The sequence below is a fragment of the Porites lutea genome, chromosome 6 (assembly GCF_958299795.1).
Source record: "Porites lutea chromosome 6, jaPorLute2.1, whole genome shotgun sequence".
Classification (NCBI taxonomy): Eukaryota; Metazoa; Cnidaria; class Anthozoa; order Scleractinia; family Poritidae; genus Porites; species Porites lutea.
The window spans coordinates 10,701,278-10,717,702 of record NC_133206.1 but is presented as its reverse complement, the minus strand read 5'-3'; the positions used below and the strand labels follow the sequence as shown (position 1 = coordinate 10,717,702).

Sequence of the window (16,425 nt, the reverse complement as noted above, 5' to 3'; positions counted from 1 at the left end):
ATATTGTTTACTATTTTGGTCAAAAACGTCATTTTATCGTAATTAACGCCAAAGGTGAGTTTTCAGCATTGAGTTGATGGTGTGTGAATAATCAGACCCGGAAATCATCAGGTTATTGTTTGCTACAAAGCTTTTTATTTAAATTTCCATCGATTTCTTTTGTTGAAGTTTTATATTTTGTAGTAGGAATGTAGACTTGTCTGACGAGAGACAATTTATTTTTCCTACTTTTTTAAATAAAGGAAAACGGAAGTTTAAAACTAATGACTCTTTCATGGAATGTTTTGTTAAGATGTAAAAATTGCTAAAAAAGGAAGAATCTTAACATTGAAGTTTGAATATCAAAGTCGCGTCCCTGTACAATTTCTCAATGTCTCAATAAAAGACATAAAACGCTGTGGTTATCCCGGCAACTTCATAAAAGAGTCTTCAAAAACCATTAATAATTCATAAAGAAATATAAAGCAACTCAATGTTTAATGAATGTCTTTACATCTGATAAAGACACGGCTACATTTTTCGTCCAGTTTTTTAGACCCAAAATAACCCCAAATCTAAATATTAATGCAAGAATGAGTTGATCTTTTTCAGAGATTTTGAAGCCCTTCAAAAAACTCGCAGTCGTGTATTATCAGGTTTAAATACGCGAGGCGAAGCCTCACTCAAGCATTAACCATATTTCGTGTTTTACTATCACAGGGACCCAGATACAAGCCTGACTTTATACCTACAGACTTCCGGAAGTCAGGCCAACTACATTGGCACATAATTAAAATATGTCGGTTTCTAGTTAGCCATTAAATTTGCTAAATATGGAAGATACTTCCTTACCAAGAACTCGATCCAATTATCCTGGCTGTCTTATCAAACGCTAACACTTTGACAGGTTTTCATGTCCTGGCACCCGTTTCTCGAAAGTCTCGAAAGCTCGACACTGTGTTGATTTGAAGATAGTGGTTTCAATAGTTTTGCAACTAATATGATAATACTGTCAGTTAATGGACTGTTTTGTTAGCTAGGTCCAGCACTTTTATTATTTAGATTTTGATTTAAATATTTGATCAGTTAAGGCCCGAAAAGTTTCAGGGTCTTTGACTTTCGAGAAACGGGCCCTAGCTGAACCTCAATCATTTAAATTAATGAAGTTTGTAGGTTCGAACCTGTGAAGATGACATTTCAGGTCCTGAACTTGAGCAAATACGTTTTAGCAGCTGTGAATATAGTTATAAATTAAATTTTTCAGCCTCCAACCCGACGTTGTTTTACTTTTATGTTGAATTCTCTTAAATAGGAAAGATTGAGTCACCGACTTTGGTGACCTTACCACAGGTAACAAAGGCAGTTGTTTTTAGTAACAGTTTATCTACATGATGGGCTGTTAAACCTAGAATAATACTCAAGTGGAAAGTTACTTTTCTTTTCCTACAAATTTGGTCAATGGCCATACTTTTCACTGAGTATTACCAAGAGGTTTGGCCTGTGCAGAAACTTTATATAAATCAGTTTTGTTTTACCGACCGAATCTATTTTTCCCTCAAGTACTTCCTTTGTCAGTTTCAGATCTGAAGCGAGCCGGTTAGAAGTGCAAAACAAAAAAACCGTTTAATTGATCTACGTCCAATGGCAGTAGAATGCATCTATTTTAATCATGCATATTTGTAGTGAAAATGCACGCTGGCTGTTATCGCTGCATAACACTTCGTTGTAGTTCGTCAATTTGCCCTTCCCCTGATACGATTCTTCCTTTCTTTTTATTTCTTTCTTTTTTTTTTTCATGTTTTTAAACAAACGATTATACTGGGAACTCTGACATATCTTTTGGAGCTATTCCGAGGGAAAACAGGAAAACTCTGGTCTAATTTAACAGACTAGTTCTTTGGGCTCCTAACATTGGTTACTTCTCAACACTGTAGTTCCTAGTAATATGCAAATTTGACGCCATCGGATCACGCCTATCTATCACATCATCCGAAATGCAAATGTCAAAATCTTGCGTGTTTATCATTTAAAACACTATTTTTCGTGGATATGTTTTTCTTTTTTCAATTCGCATTTAGCTATGAATAGATTTTGTTTCTTTTCATTCCAACTAAATTTCCAACACAGAATTGAAGTGTTAAAACACAGGTAGCCCAAGCTCGAAATATGAGCATCGGCGAGCATCGGCATTGTTGCGTAACATTCAAAATGTAAGGATTTGTATGGGGAAAAAACCTATCGTTTCTGTAACCTACGAAATGACAGGATTTCAATAAAAAAAAGAGCTTACCCTACTTTAATGTTACAGCGCGCAGACGCAGAGAAAACACAATATTCTTTGGTGGGCAAAGTTGGGCAGGGAATATACCCGCAAGGCTCGGATAAAACCCACCGACCGGATGATGACCGAATGAGGGGCCTCGGTACATGGCGCCATACCGAGGGGGTGCCTCATGCCTGTACTGCAAGGGAGGGCATAGTTCACGCGTGAAAACGCATGGCCGGCATAATGTCCTTGGGCCAAGTTAACCAAGTCCAGCAAATCCTATAGCCCCCCCTCCCTGACGGGGCTTCAGCACAGGGCTGAAGGGGTGCCGCAGGCAGCAATTCCCCGCCCTTAATGATTTTATTAAACGTCTCTGAATCTACAGACAAGAGAGAGTGCAAATGCAGTGAACAAATGTAAGAAGGTTAAGGAAGGCAAGAAACAAAGAAAAGGGGAGGGTGGGAGGGAAAAAACTTTGGTGCTGCTCAACTTGCAGCCTTCAAAGAAAGTGGCGATTGAACGGACTGGCGCAGAATAAGACAAAGAGGCAGGCTGCCAAATAAGGAGATCGCGTGTTTGGGATAAACCGCAGTAGCGATGCAGGCTCAATAGTTGTTGCTTGCCAACATTAACCTTTATTTTATGCTAAAATATCAATTAATGTTACAGCGCGCAGACGCAGAGAAAACACAATATTCTTTGGTGGGCAAAGTTGGGCAGGGAATATACCCGCAAGGCTCGGATAAAACCCACCGACCGGATGATGACCGAATGAGGGGCCTCGGTACATGGCGCCATACCGAGGGGGTAATGGGTTCATGATAACCGTCACGAATATAGAGACATTAAGTGACCACTAAGCCCACTATGAGAATGCTGATGTAATTGCTGTAGTTACTGTAGTTGGTGTAGTAGCTGTAGCTGGTGTAGTTAGTGTAGTTGGTGTAGTAGCTGTAGTTGGTGTAGTAGCTATAGTTGGTGTAGTAGCTGTAGTTGGTGTAGTAGCTGTAGTTGGTGTAGTAGCTGTAGTTGCTGTAGTTGCTGTAGTTGGTGTAGTTGGTGTAGTAGCTGTAGTTGCTGTAGTTAATGCAGTTGGTGTAGTTAGTGTAGTTGGTGTAGTTAGTGTACTTGGTGTAGTAGCTGTAGTTGGTGTAGTAGCTGTAGTTGGTGTAGTTGGTGTAGTTGGTGTAGTTGCTGTAGTTAATGTAGTTGGTGTAGTTAGTGTAGTTGGTGTAGTTAGTGTAGTTGGTGTACTAGCTGTAGTTGGTGTAGTAGCTGTAGTTGCTCTAGTTGGTGTAGTTGGTGTAGTTGGTGTAGTAGCTGTAGTTGCTGTAGTTAATGTAGTTGGTGTAGTTAGTGTAGTTGGTGTAGTTAGTGTAGTTGGTGTAGTTAGTGTAGTTGGTGTAGTAGCTGTAGTTGGTGTAGTAGCTGTAGTTGGTGTAGTAGCTGTAGTTGGTGTAGTAGCTGTAGTTGCTGTAGTTGGTGTAGTTAGTGTAGTTGGTGTAGTAGCTGTAGTTGTTGTAGTAGCTGTAGTTGCTGTAGTTGGTGTAGTTGGTGTAGTAGCTGTAGTTGTTGTAGTTGGTGTAGTTGATGTAGTTGGTGTAGTAGCTGTAGTTGGTGTAGTTGGTGTAGTAGCTGTAGCTGCTGTAGTTAATGTAGTTGGTGTAGTTAGTGTAGTTGGTGTAGTTAGTGTAGTTGGTGTAGTTAGTGTAGTTGGTGTAGTAGCTGTAGTTGGTGTAGTAGCTGTAGTTGCTGTAGTTGGTGTAGTTGGTGTAGTAGCTGTAGTTGTTGTAGTTGGTGTAGTTGATGTAGTTGGTGTAGTAGCTGTAGTTGGTGTAGTTGGTGTAGTAGCTGTAGTTGCTGTAGTTAATGTAGTTGGTGTAGTTAGTGTAGTTGGTGTAGTTAGTGTAGTTGGTGTAGTAGCTGTAGTTGCTCTAGTTGGTGTAGTTGGTGTAGTTGGTGTAGTAGCTGTAGTTGCTGTAGTTAATGTAGTAGCTGTAGTTGGTGTAATTAGTGTAGTTGATGTAGTTAGTGTAGTTGGTGTAGTTAGTGTAGTTGGTGTAGTAGCTGTAGTTGGTGTAGTAGCTGTAGTTGCTGTAGTTGGTGTAGTTGGTGTAGTAGCTGTAGTTAGTGTAGTAGCTGTAGTTGGTGTAGTTAGTGTAGTTGGTGTAGCAGCTGTAGTTGGTGTAGTTAATGTAGTTGGTGTAGTTGCTGTAGTTGCTGTAGTTGCTGTAGTTGGTGTAGTTGGTGTAGTTGATGTAGTTGGTGTAGTAGCTGTAGTTGGTGTAGTTGGTGTAGTTGCTGTAGTTGGTGTAGTTGCTGTAGTTGCTGTAGTTGGTGTAGTTGATGTAGTTGGTGTAGTAGCTGTAGTTGGTGTAGTAGCTGTAGTTGGTGTAGTAGCTGTAGTTGCTGTAGTTGGTGTAGTTGGTGTAGTAGCTGTAGTTGCTGTAGTTAATGTAGTTGGTGTAGTTAGTGTAGTTGGTGTAGTTAGTGTAGTTGGTGTAGTAGCTGTAGTTGGTGTAGTAGCTGTAGTTGCTGTAGTTGCTATAGTTGGTGTAGTTGGTGTAGTAGCTGTAGTTAGTGTAGTAGCTGTAGTTGGTGTAGTTAGTGTAGTTGGTGTAGTAGCTGTAGTTGGTGTAGTTGGTGTAGTTGCTGTAGTTGGTGTAGTAGCTGTAGTTTCTGTAGTTGCTGTAGTTAGTGTAGTTGCTGTAGTTGGTGTAGTTGGTGTAGTTAATGTAGTTGCTGTAGTTGCTGTAGTTGGTGTAGTTTCTGTAGTTGGTGTAGTTAGTGTAGTTGGTGTAGTTGGTGTAGTTGATGTAGTTGGTGTAGTTGCCGTAGTTGCTGTAGTTAGTGTAGTTGGTGTAGTTGATGTAGTTGCTGTAGTTGCTGAAGTAGCTGTAGTTAGTGTAGCGGCTGTAGTGAGTGTAGTTAGTGTAGCTATTGTAGTAGCTGTAGTTGGTGTAGTTAGCGTAGTTGCTGTAGTTGCTGTAGTTGATGTAGTTGCTGTAGTTGGTGTAGTTGGTGTAGTTGGTGTAGTTAATGTAGTTGGTTTAGTTAGTGTAGTTGCTGTAGTTTCTGTAGTTGGTGTAGTTAATGTAGTTGATGTAGTTGGTGTAGTTAGTGTAGTTGGAGTAGTTAGTGTAGTTGGTGTAGTTAATGTAGTTGGTGTAGTTGGTGTAGTTGCTGTAGTTGGTGTAGTTGGTGTAGTTGGTGTAGTTGGTGTAGTAGCTGTAGTTTCTGTAGTTGCTGTAGTTGCTGTAGTTGGTGTAGTTGGTGTAGTAGGTGTAGTTTCTGTACTTGCTGTAGTTAGTGTAGTTGGTGTAGTTGGTGTAGTTGATGTAATTGCTGTAGTTGCCGTATTCGCTGTAGTTGGTGTAGTTAATTTAGTTGATGTAGTTGGTGTAGTTGGTGTAGTTGGTGTAGTTAGTGTAGTTGGTGTAGTTAATGTAGTTGGTGTAGTTGGTGTAGTTGCTGTAGTTGGTGTAGTTGGTGTTGTAGCTATAGTTGGTGTACTTGCTGTAGTTAGTGTAGTTGGTGTAGTTGCTGTAGTTGCTGTAGTTGGTGTAGTAGCTTTAGTTGGTGAAGTTGCTGTAGTTGCTGTAGTTGGTGTAGTTGGTGTAGTTGCTGTAGTTGGTGTAGTTAGTGTAGTTGTTGTAGTTGCTGTAGTTGGAGTAGTTAGTGTGGTAGCTGTAGTTGGTGTAGTTACTGTAGTTTGGGGTAGTTGCTGTAGTTGGCATGTTGTAGTTGTTGTGGTTGGTGTAATTCGGTGTAGTTGCTGTATTTTGGTGTAGTTGGTGTAGTTTGTCATAGTTCCTGTAGTTTTTGTAGTTATACAAGATTTTATTCTGACAGATATTAACCAAAAATACGTAAATCGTAACTTACGTGAACACCAAAAAAAATTGTTCGGTGTTCTTCGGTTGTTCTTGCCTGGTTAATACAGATTTTTATGTTTGTTATTGTTGTTTTTGTTTGTTTAATGAAATAATGTCTCTTTGTTATCTCGCTTATTTTGAATATTATCATAATTGATTAACTTTCTTATAAAGCTTTCAACCGGTAAAATTATTTCGTAGATTTGTTTTGCATTGTTTTGGTTAGATGATCGCAGCAATAAACACTTCATTGGTATATTACCGTAAAGTTTCGGAAAGTAACGAGCCTCCCAAAGAAGCAACCCCCAGAAAGTTGCGTTAAGATTTCACAGGTGTTAGCAAACCACCACTGCCGGAAATTAACGAGCCCCAAAAGTAGCGACCTCAAAATTAATTTTCCCTTTATGCCAGAAATGACGAACAAAGTTTGACACCACAAGCTATATTTAACTGATTCGTGTTTTATTTTTATGACTATATTGGTTTTTGATTTTCCATTTCAAAGGAAAATACATACATGTAACTATCATAAACTGATTGTACATTGCATTTTTTCCCGAAAGTGTTTTCTTGTTCTTTCCTAGATATCCGTACATAATTAGAGGGATACCGTAATAAATCCTTTTTCCAAGAACAAAACTAGTAAACGATATATTTAAGGCAACTAGTCTTTACATATGCATATGCTCACAATTATCTGCAAAATAGAACTTAAGCCTATCTGTGTATGTGTACGGTTAGGGTTTTAGCTGTCTGAAATTAGCAACTGTCTGACGGCAATGATAGGATAAGTTGTTAATTCCAAGAACCTCACTGTAACTCCTTCTCCTGTACTGTATTTTCACCTGTTGTTGTGATAGGTCTTGGAAGTTAAATCACATGATCTTACTCTGTGGCAGCCGACTTCATCTTGTGTTCCCGCCATATTATCGCACTGAGAGCAACAGCAGCATCAGATGCGATTTTAACCTTTTCAAAAACCTGAGAAGCGGTCGAGGTCAAGATTCGAACGACTTAAAAAATGTATTCATATATGTATATGTGTATGAATTTTCTTTTTGCATAATGCTCAAAAACCAAATATTTGTTTGAATGGTGACACACGCTAAGATACATGATGCGCGCAGTACCAAATTAAAAAACCTTCCTTTTTAAGACTTCGATGTAATAACGTTTAATCATCAAAGATGTTACTGATGTACCATTGATTCAACAATTATTTAATTGCAACCATGCCTTATTTCGTAATCTATGTTATTATTACAAGTTCAGGCTATTTCCAATGTGCCGCTGTATCTCGCATTTACACAAGAGGAAAGTGGTCATTATGATTCATTGATTGAACTTTCAAGACCCCAATTTGTAGGAAAATGCAGGACAATGCGGGAAATCCGAATAAAGTGCCGTTGTGGTGTCAACAACAAAAATGCAAATACTTTAAACTGTTGCGAGGTACCAAAACAAAGTATTGGGAGAAAAAGAAAGTACTCAAGTAGATGCAAATGTTTGAAAGCGGGAATAAAATGTGGGGATAAGTGCAAATGCAAAAGCTGTGGAAACGGAAGAAACTCACATAAAGCAAAGCAAAGAAAGAACTACAAAAGCAAGTTTATTAAAACATCTTTCACTAAAAGAATAACAGAAAAACCATTTTTATTACAAAGGGAAGGCGTGGATTACACACGTAGTAGTTTTTCTGTGTTGGAACTTATGATTTTGGAATTTTGCCTACTGTCGTTGGGAATCAAATCTTGTAAAAAGAAACCAGAAAAAGTCGCAAAGCTCTACAACTCATGTATTGATGTTTATAACCGCTCTACAGCACACAAATTAACTCGGAGGTCGATTATTGAAGTAAAAAAGGAAATGAACAAACACAAAAGTAGCAAGAACAACAAAAGATAGTTTTATTTCAAATCTTTACTTACATGTAACAATGAAGTAACAAACAAGGGTTAATCGTGTAAGTCGCAATGGTCATTTAATATATGTGATCCAGGGGCTTTTTATTTATGCGGGCAAAAATAGACGAATACTAAATCGCACTCTCGATTCACCAAAACTTTCACATAATGACAATGCTTTAAAGTATTTACGGTGAGGTCACTATTTGACGTTTAATGACCATAGATTTTAGGGAAATAGGGAAAACGGTGCTAAAATGAAGATAATACGTAAATTTCAAGTGCTAGATGCAGTCAGACATTGTGTAGCGTAATTACATAAATATTAAGAGAAAGGAAATAAAGGTGAAGACATCATATAATTTCAATGAAATTATATCAAATATCATCATTATATAAGATTAATTACCCGTTAAAGAGAATAAGTTTCAAGAATCACCAGAACGTTTTCGAGATCCTCCCAATTACTAAGTACATAAACAAGTGTCATTTTGGCGAGAAAACTAGTTGGCCGTCGTCAATCTACTACTTTCTTTAGCGAGAACGTAAAAAAAAACTTTAAAAAGGGGGAAAAAAGTGATCGAATGTACATTACAATCTCGTCATCGTATTCCTACAACTATACCAACTAAAAAAAGTAACTACATCGAAACTACACCAAACTACATCGAACTACAGCAGAGATGCCAAACTCTGGAAATCTGCATTCTGGAGACTCTTTCTTTTGCATTACTCCCCGACTATCAATGATCAACCCCCCCGCTCCCCCCCCTCCCCATAAGCACAATTCCATCCAGTCCCTAATAGGCTTAGGACATTATATAAAGTCTTACACGAGGTACAGACCATCACAATTAGCTTTTATGATTGTTTGTGAGTGATGAAACAAGTGCGAAAATACCGGAGAAAAAAAAATTACTAATTATACTACACCAACTACACTTACTACACCAATTACACTAATTACACCAACTACAGCAACTACACCAACTACAGCTACTAAACAAACTACAGCAACTACAGCAACTACACTAACTACACCAACTACATTAACTACAACAACTACACCAACTACACCAACTACAGCAACTACAGAAACTACAGCTACTACAGAAACTACAGCTACTACATTAACTACACCAACTACAGCAACTACACCTACTACAGCAACTACAGCAACTACAGCAACTACACCAACTACAGCAACTACAGTAACTACACCAACTACAGCTACTACAGCAACTACACCAGCTACAGCTACTACACCAACTACAGCTACTACACCAACTACACTGACTACACCAACTACAGCTACTACGCTAACTACAGCTACTACACCAACTACAGCAACTACAGGAACTACAGCTACTACACCAACTACAGCTACTACACCAACTACACTAACTACACCAACTACATTAACTACAGCAACTACAGCTATTACACCAACTACAGCTACTACACCAACTACAGCTACTACACCAACTACACTAACTACACCAACTACAGCTACTACACTAACTACAGCTACTACACCAACTACAGCAACTACACGAACTACATTAACTACACTAACTACACCAACTACATTAACTACAGCAACTACAACAACTACAGCAACTACAGCAACTACACCATCTACAGCAACTACAGCAACTACACCATCTACAGCAACTACAGCAACTACACCAACTACAGCTCCTACAGCAACTACACCAGCTGAAGCTACTACACCAACTACAGCTACTACACCAACTACACTGACTACACCAACTACAGCTACTACACTAACTACAGCTACTACACCAACTACACCAACTACACCAACTACACCAACTACAGCAACTACACTAACTACACCAACTACATTAACTACACCAACTACAGCAACTACAGCAACTACAGCAACTACACCATCTACAGCAACTACAGCAACTACACCAACTACAGCTCCTACAGCAACTACACCAGCTACAGCTACTACACCAACTACAGCTACTACACCAACTACACTGACTACACCAACTACAGCTACTACACTAACTACGGCTACTACACCAACTACACCAACTACACCAACTACAGCAACTACAGCTACTACACCAACTAGAGCTACTACACCAACTACACTAACTACACCAACTACATTAACTACACCAACTACATTAACTAAAGCAACTACAGCTACTACACCAACTACACTAACTACACCAACTACATTAACTACACCAACTACATTAACTAAAGCAACTACAGCTACTACACCAACTACAGCTACTACACCAACTACACTAACTACACCAACTACACTAACTACACCAACTACAGCTACTACACTAACTACAGCTACTACACCAACTACAGCAACTACAGCTACTACACCAAGTACAGCTACTACACCAACTACACCAACTACACCAACTACACTAACTACACCAACTACATTAACTACAGCAACTACAGCTACTACACCAACTACAGCTACTACACCAACTACACTAACTACACCAACTACTGCAACTACAGCTACTACACCAACTACAGCTACTACACCAACTACACTAGCTACACCAACTACACTAACTACACCAACTACACTAACTACACCAACTACATTAACTACAGCAACTACAGCTACTACACCAACTACAGCTACTACACCAACTACACTAACTACACCAACTACAGCTACTACACTAACTACAGCTACTACACCAACTACACCAACTACATTAACTACAGCAACTACAGCAACTACAGCAACTACACTAACTACAGCAACTACAGCAACTACAGCAACTACAGCTACTACACTAACTACAGCTACTACACCAACTACACCAACTTCACCAACTACATTAACTACACCAACTACAGCAACTACAGCAACTACACTAACTACAGCAACTACAGCAACTACAGCAACTACAGCTACTACACTAACTACAGCTACTACACCAACTACACTAACTACACCAACTACAGCTACTACACTAACTAAAGCTACTACACCAACTACAGCAACTACAGCAACTACAGCTACTACACCAACTACACTAACTACACCAACTACACTAACTACACCAACTACATTAACTACAGCAACTACAGCTACTACACCAACTACAGCTACTACACCAACTACACTAACTACACCAACTAAAGCTACTACACTAACTACAGCTACTACACCAACTACACCAACTACAGCAACTACAGCTACTACACCAACTACAGCTACTACACCAACTACACTAGCTACACCAACTACACTAACTACACCAACTACACTAACTACAGCAACTACATTAACTACAGCAACTACAGCTACTACACCAACTACCGCTACTACACCAACTACACTAACTACACCAACTACAGCTACTACACTAACTACAGCTACTACACCAACTACACCAACTACATTAACTACAGCAACTACAGCAACTACAGCAACTACACTAACTACAGCAACTACAGCAACTACACCAACTACAGCTACTACACTAACTACAGCTACTACACCAACTACACCAACTTCACCAACTACATTAACTACAGCAACTACAGCAACTACAGCAACTACACTAACTACAGCAACTACAGCAACTACACCAACTACAGCTACTACACCAACTACAGCTACTACACTAACTACAGCTACTACACCAACTACACTAACTGCACCAACTACAGCTACTACACTAACTACAGCTACTACACCAACTACAGCAACTACAGCAACTACAGCTACTACACCAACTTCACTAACTACACCAACTACAATAACTACACCAACTACATTAACTACAGCAACTACAGCTACTACACCAACTACAGCTACTACACCAACTACACTAACTACACCAACTAAAGCTACTACACTAACTACAGCTACTACACCAACTACACCAACTACAGCAACTACAGCTACTACACCAACTATAGCTACTACAGCTACTACACCAACTACACTAACTACACCAACTACATTAACTACAGCAACTACAGCTACTACACCAACTACACCAACTACAGCAACTACAGCTACTACACCAACTACAGCTGCTACACCAACTACAGCTACTACACCAACTACACTAACTACACCAACTACAGCTACTACACTAACTACAGCTACTACACCAACTACACCAACTACAGCAACTACAGCTACTACACCAACTACAGCTACTACACCAACTACACTAACTACACCGACTATATTAACTACAGCAACTACAGCTACTACACCAAGTACAGCTACTACACCAACTACACTAACTACACTATCTACAGCAACTACACTAACTACAGCTACCACACCAACTACACCAACTACAGCAACTACAGCTACTACACCAACTACAGCTACTACACCTACTACAGCTACTACACCAACTATAGCTACTACAGCTACTACACCAACTACACTAACCACACCAACTACATTAACTACAGCAACTACAGCTACTACACCAACTACACCAACTACACCAACTACAGCAACTACAGCTACTACACCAACTACAGCTACTACACCAACTATAGCTACTACACCAACTACAGCAACTACAGCTACTACACCAACTACACTTACTACACCAACTACAGCTACTACACCAACTACAGTTACTACACCAACTACGACTACTACACCAACTACTGCTACTACACCGACTACAGCTACTACACCAACTACAGTAACTACAGCAATTACATCAGCATTCTCATAGTGGGCTTAGTGGTCACTTAATGTCTCTATATTCGTGACGGTTATCATGAACCCATTACCACCGAGGGGGTGCCTCATGCCTGTACTGCAAGGGAGGGAATAGTTCACGCGTGAAAACGCATGGCCGGCATAATGTCCTTGGGCCAAGTTAACCAAGTCCAGCAAATCCTATAGCCCCCCCTCCCTGACGGGGCTTCAGCACAGGGCTGAAGGGGTGCCGCAGGCAGCAATTCCCCGCCCAAAACGCCGAGTAATACGAGAAGTTCCCTGTGTAAAGCCCCAGTCTCTAAGACCCTTTCTCCACCTGGTCGCGAGGGCTGGATACAGCTCTTATCCGCTCCACGGGGGAATGAAATGAACCAGAGACCATCGGTGGAGAAAGGGGATTGAGGAGTGGACAAGCGGGTATGATCACGTTCTAACTTAAGAACCCAACCGAAACTAAACTTGGGTAGCATGACTTAATGAATGTTCTAGTAGGACACAGTGTTCTCAATTGTGTTACAATGAGACATCATAGTGTTCTCAATGAACAATACAAAGAGACACCGTAGTGTTCCCATGTTGTTTGGTTTTTTTTTTTTTTTTTTTGTTGTTGTTGTTGTTTTTTTTTTTACGCAACATAAGAATGTTCGTGATAAACAGTATAGAGCAGCATAACAGTGTTCCCAAAGCCAAGGAAGCGTGGACAATAGTCATTGCGATGTGACATCTAATTGTTTTCGAGTCATTAACTGGATAGACAGGAGGCCAAATTTTGAGGGACTTGGAGAATGGTTTCTTTGGGTGTCCTGATGTACGACTGATATGCATCAGATTTCCAACGGCCAAGAACTTTAATGAGCCAGTCTGGAAGGCCAGCAGCCCCCGCAGTAGTGGCTGCTCCGATGCGGAAACTGTGTGATGCATAGCAGGTACTATCCAATCCACAAACCTTGAGAAGAGCCCGTAAGTTGTTGGTGAGGGAGGACCGAGTAAGATGTCGTCCATCCGAGAATTGGAAGAGGGGCTGGGTAGCTCCACTGGGATTAGTTTGAAGCAGATAGTCTCTTAACGCGGTGACCGCACATACAGTAGAGTTTGATTTGGCGATAGTGAGCTTAGCTGTCTCACGGAAAGGGTCTGTTTTGGACTTCTTGATGACAACCTCGAAAGACACAGGTTGGACAATGTTGGGGTAAAAGTGGACGTCCGATCTTGTCAGGTGGGATTGAATATTGAACTTGCCGTTGTAAGTGAATTCGCTACTACGTAGAAAGCCAAAGAACGCAAGGGTAAAAGCAGCCCACAACATTGAAGAATCTGTGTCCAGCGATTGGAAGGGTTTTAGTTTGGCATAAATTTGGCGGAGGATCGAAATAGTAATAGGGAACCGGGCCCGTTTGGCAATCCCGAGGGAGGATTTGATCCCTCGAAGGGTCTTGTATAGGAAGGGCATGGAGGAGAAGTCCAGGGGACAGCCAAACTCAACATGGAGATTCTTAACTGCTGCCAGATAAACTTTAATAGTGCTATACGAAACGGTATTGGATAAGTGGGTGACGAAATGAATTAAGGTTGATTCACTGGTAGGGAGAAAAGGGGTTTGGGGTGAAATGAGTTTATGAAGAAGGCAAAATCTAATAAAGTGTCGCTCCCCAGAGGAATAGGTTCGACGAGTAGAGCTGGCGATGGACTGGAAAATGTAGTGAGCAGCCTGCATAGTTAGACTTTCGTCAGGAAAGGAGGGATTGGACAGGGAACGGGCGATGCATCTGGTGCGAGTTGGTGGAACCGGGGCATCTGAAAGCGAGATAAACTATCAGCTATGCCGTTGTCGACCCCTGGGACGTGCTTTGCGGTAAAAGTAAAATTAAACTTCAAAGTTTGAAAGGTGATCAAACGGACAAGGTTCATGATGCGGGGAATTTTTGAGCTTTTAGCAGACAAAACTGCGACGACTGCCTGGTTGTCACAATGAAAACAAATTCTCCTGTTAGCCCAATGGGGCCCCCAAATCATGCAGGCAAGGTAAATTGGGTAAAGCTCTTGCCAGGTAATACTTATCCCTGTGGAGGGGTTGAGCTGGTGGGAGGGGAGCCATTTTCCCTGAAACCACTGATTGTCAAAGAAGGCCCCGTATCCGACTGCACCCGCTGCGTCTGTATATAAATGGATTTGTGGGGATGATTCTGTGTAAGGGGGGAGAAAAAGGCTAACACCATTCCAGTGGTCGAGGAAAAATTGCCACATGAGGATGTCCTTTCTGAACTCCTGGGTGAGAAAAACAATCCGCTTGGGGCGGGCACAACCCCGGGTAAGGTTAATGATGCGCTGCATGAAAGGGCGACCAGGGGAAATAACCCGGCAGGCGAACTGCAGAGTCCCAATGAGGGACTGCAGGTCCTGTAGACGACAGACCCGTTTGGAAGACCAGTCCGCTAGCAGGGACCGGGCATTACTTAACTTATCCTCGGGGAGACGAGCCTGCATGTTTACGGAATCGAGTGTTATTCCCATGAATTCAAGAACTTGGGTGGGGCGAAAGGTTTTCTGTGGGGCAAGGGGAATGTTTAATTCCTCAAAGAGGGTAAGAACCCGGCAGAGGGCTGTGGCACAAAGGGACGAGGGGGCAGGTTGAACAATGAAAAAATCGTCGAGAATGTGTATGATGGAGGGGATGTTCAGGTGTTGTCTGACCAACCATTCCAGGGCATCAGCGAGTTGATTAAAGAGAAAAGGGGCACTCCTTAGCCCGAAGGGGAGGGCTTTGTCGAAGTAATAACGACCCTTCCAGGACATCCCCAAGAGTTCCCAATCCCCGGGGTGAACGGGGATAATTCGAAAAGCGGACTGTATGTCAGTTTTTGTCATAAAGCACCCGGGGCCGTGGTGGAGGACCAGGGCAATGGCATCGTCAATCCGAATATACTGAAGGGTGTAATCCTCAATGGGTATGTTAGCATTTAAGCTATCCGGGGACCCCTTGGGGTAGGATAGGTGGAAAATAGTGCGCCACTTTTGGCTTCCCTTTTTGGGGACTAGGCCGAGGGGATGAATTTGAAAATTTTGAAAAGGGGGGGGATTCAAAGGGGCCAGCCAGGCGACCAAGCTGGACTTCCTCTAGCAGGTTTTTCTCAATAACTTGGGGTTGTTGGATGGCAGATGGGAGATTCTTGGCAGCTCTGGGGAAGCGGTTACCTTTGTAACCCAAGTGGAAACCATGGCTTAACCCATCGCAAAGTCTAGTTACAAAAGCTTGATTAGGGTGAGTCTTAAGAAGTTTGTGTAGCAGGGGAACATTCACCGGGGTTTGGCGTTTGTATGATATGGCGGCTTTAGCGGTTTGAGAGTTTCTTATCACCCTGGCCTCTAGTTTTTGAAGGGGTGTCATCGTGTCGGTAGGCAGGGTGTTCTCCATTGCAGACCCTGCAGCGGTGGCTGAAGGAGCAGGGGTCCTGGCTGCATTTGGCACCTCTGTTGTAATTGTTACACGTTCCTCGTTGGGTAGGATTGGGCCTAAGGGCAGAGAGGGAACACCCATGAGAAAAATGATCCCCACTACCACATATGGTGCAAGAGGATTTTGCCTGCCCTGTAAATTTCAGGAGGTACAATTGTATATCCCTTTCCCCCCAATTAAGGGAATGGTGGGCGGCTGCTTTCCTACGAAAGTCTATATCGTAG

At 41.4% G+C, this 16,425-nt stretch overlaps 1 protein-coding gene across 1 annotated transcript; it reads right to left on the bottom strand.

Moving 5' to 3' along the window:
• Positions 1–13,489: 13,489 nt before the first annotated feature.
• Positions 13,490–14,461, bottom strand: LOC140941874 (integrase/recombinase xerD homolog). The gene has a single exon (XM_073390879.1). The coding sequence runs from the start codon at positions 14,459–14,461 to the stop codon at positions 13,490–13,492; it is 972 nt and encodes a 323-aa protein (XP_073246980.1).
• Between the last annotated feature and the right edge of the window lie 1,964 nt (positions 14,462–16,425).

Excerpts from the sequence above, each read along its gene's own strand:
- LOC140941874 (XM_073390879.1), bottom strand. The coding sequence starts at position 14,461 with ATGCAGGCTGCTCACTACATTTTCCAGTCCATCGCCAGCTCTACTCGT.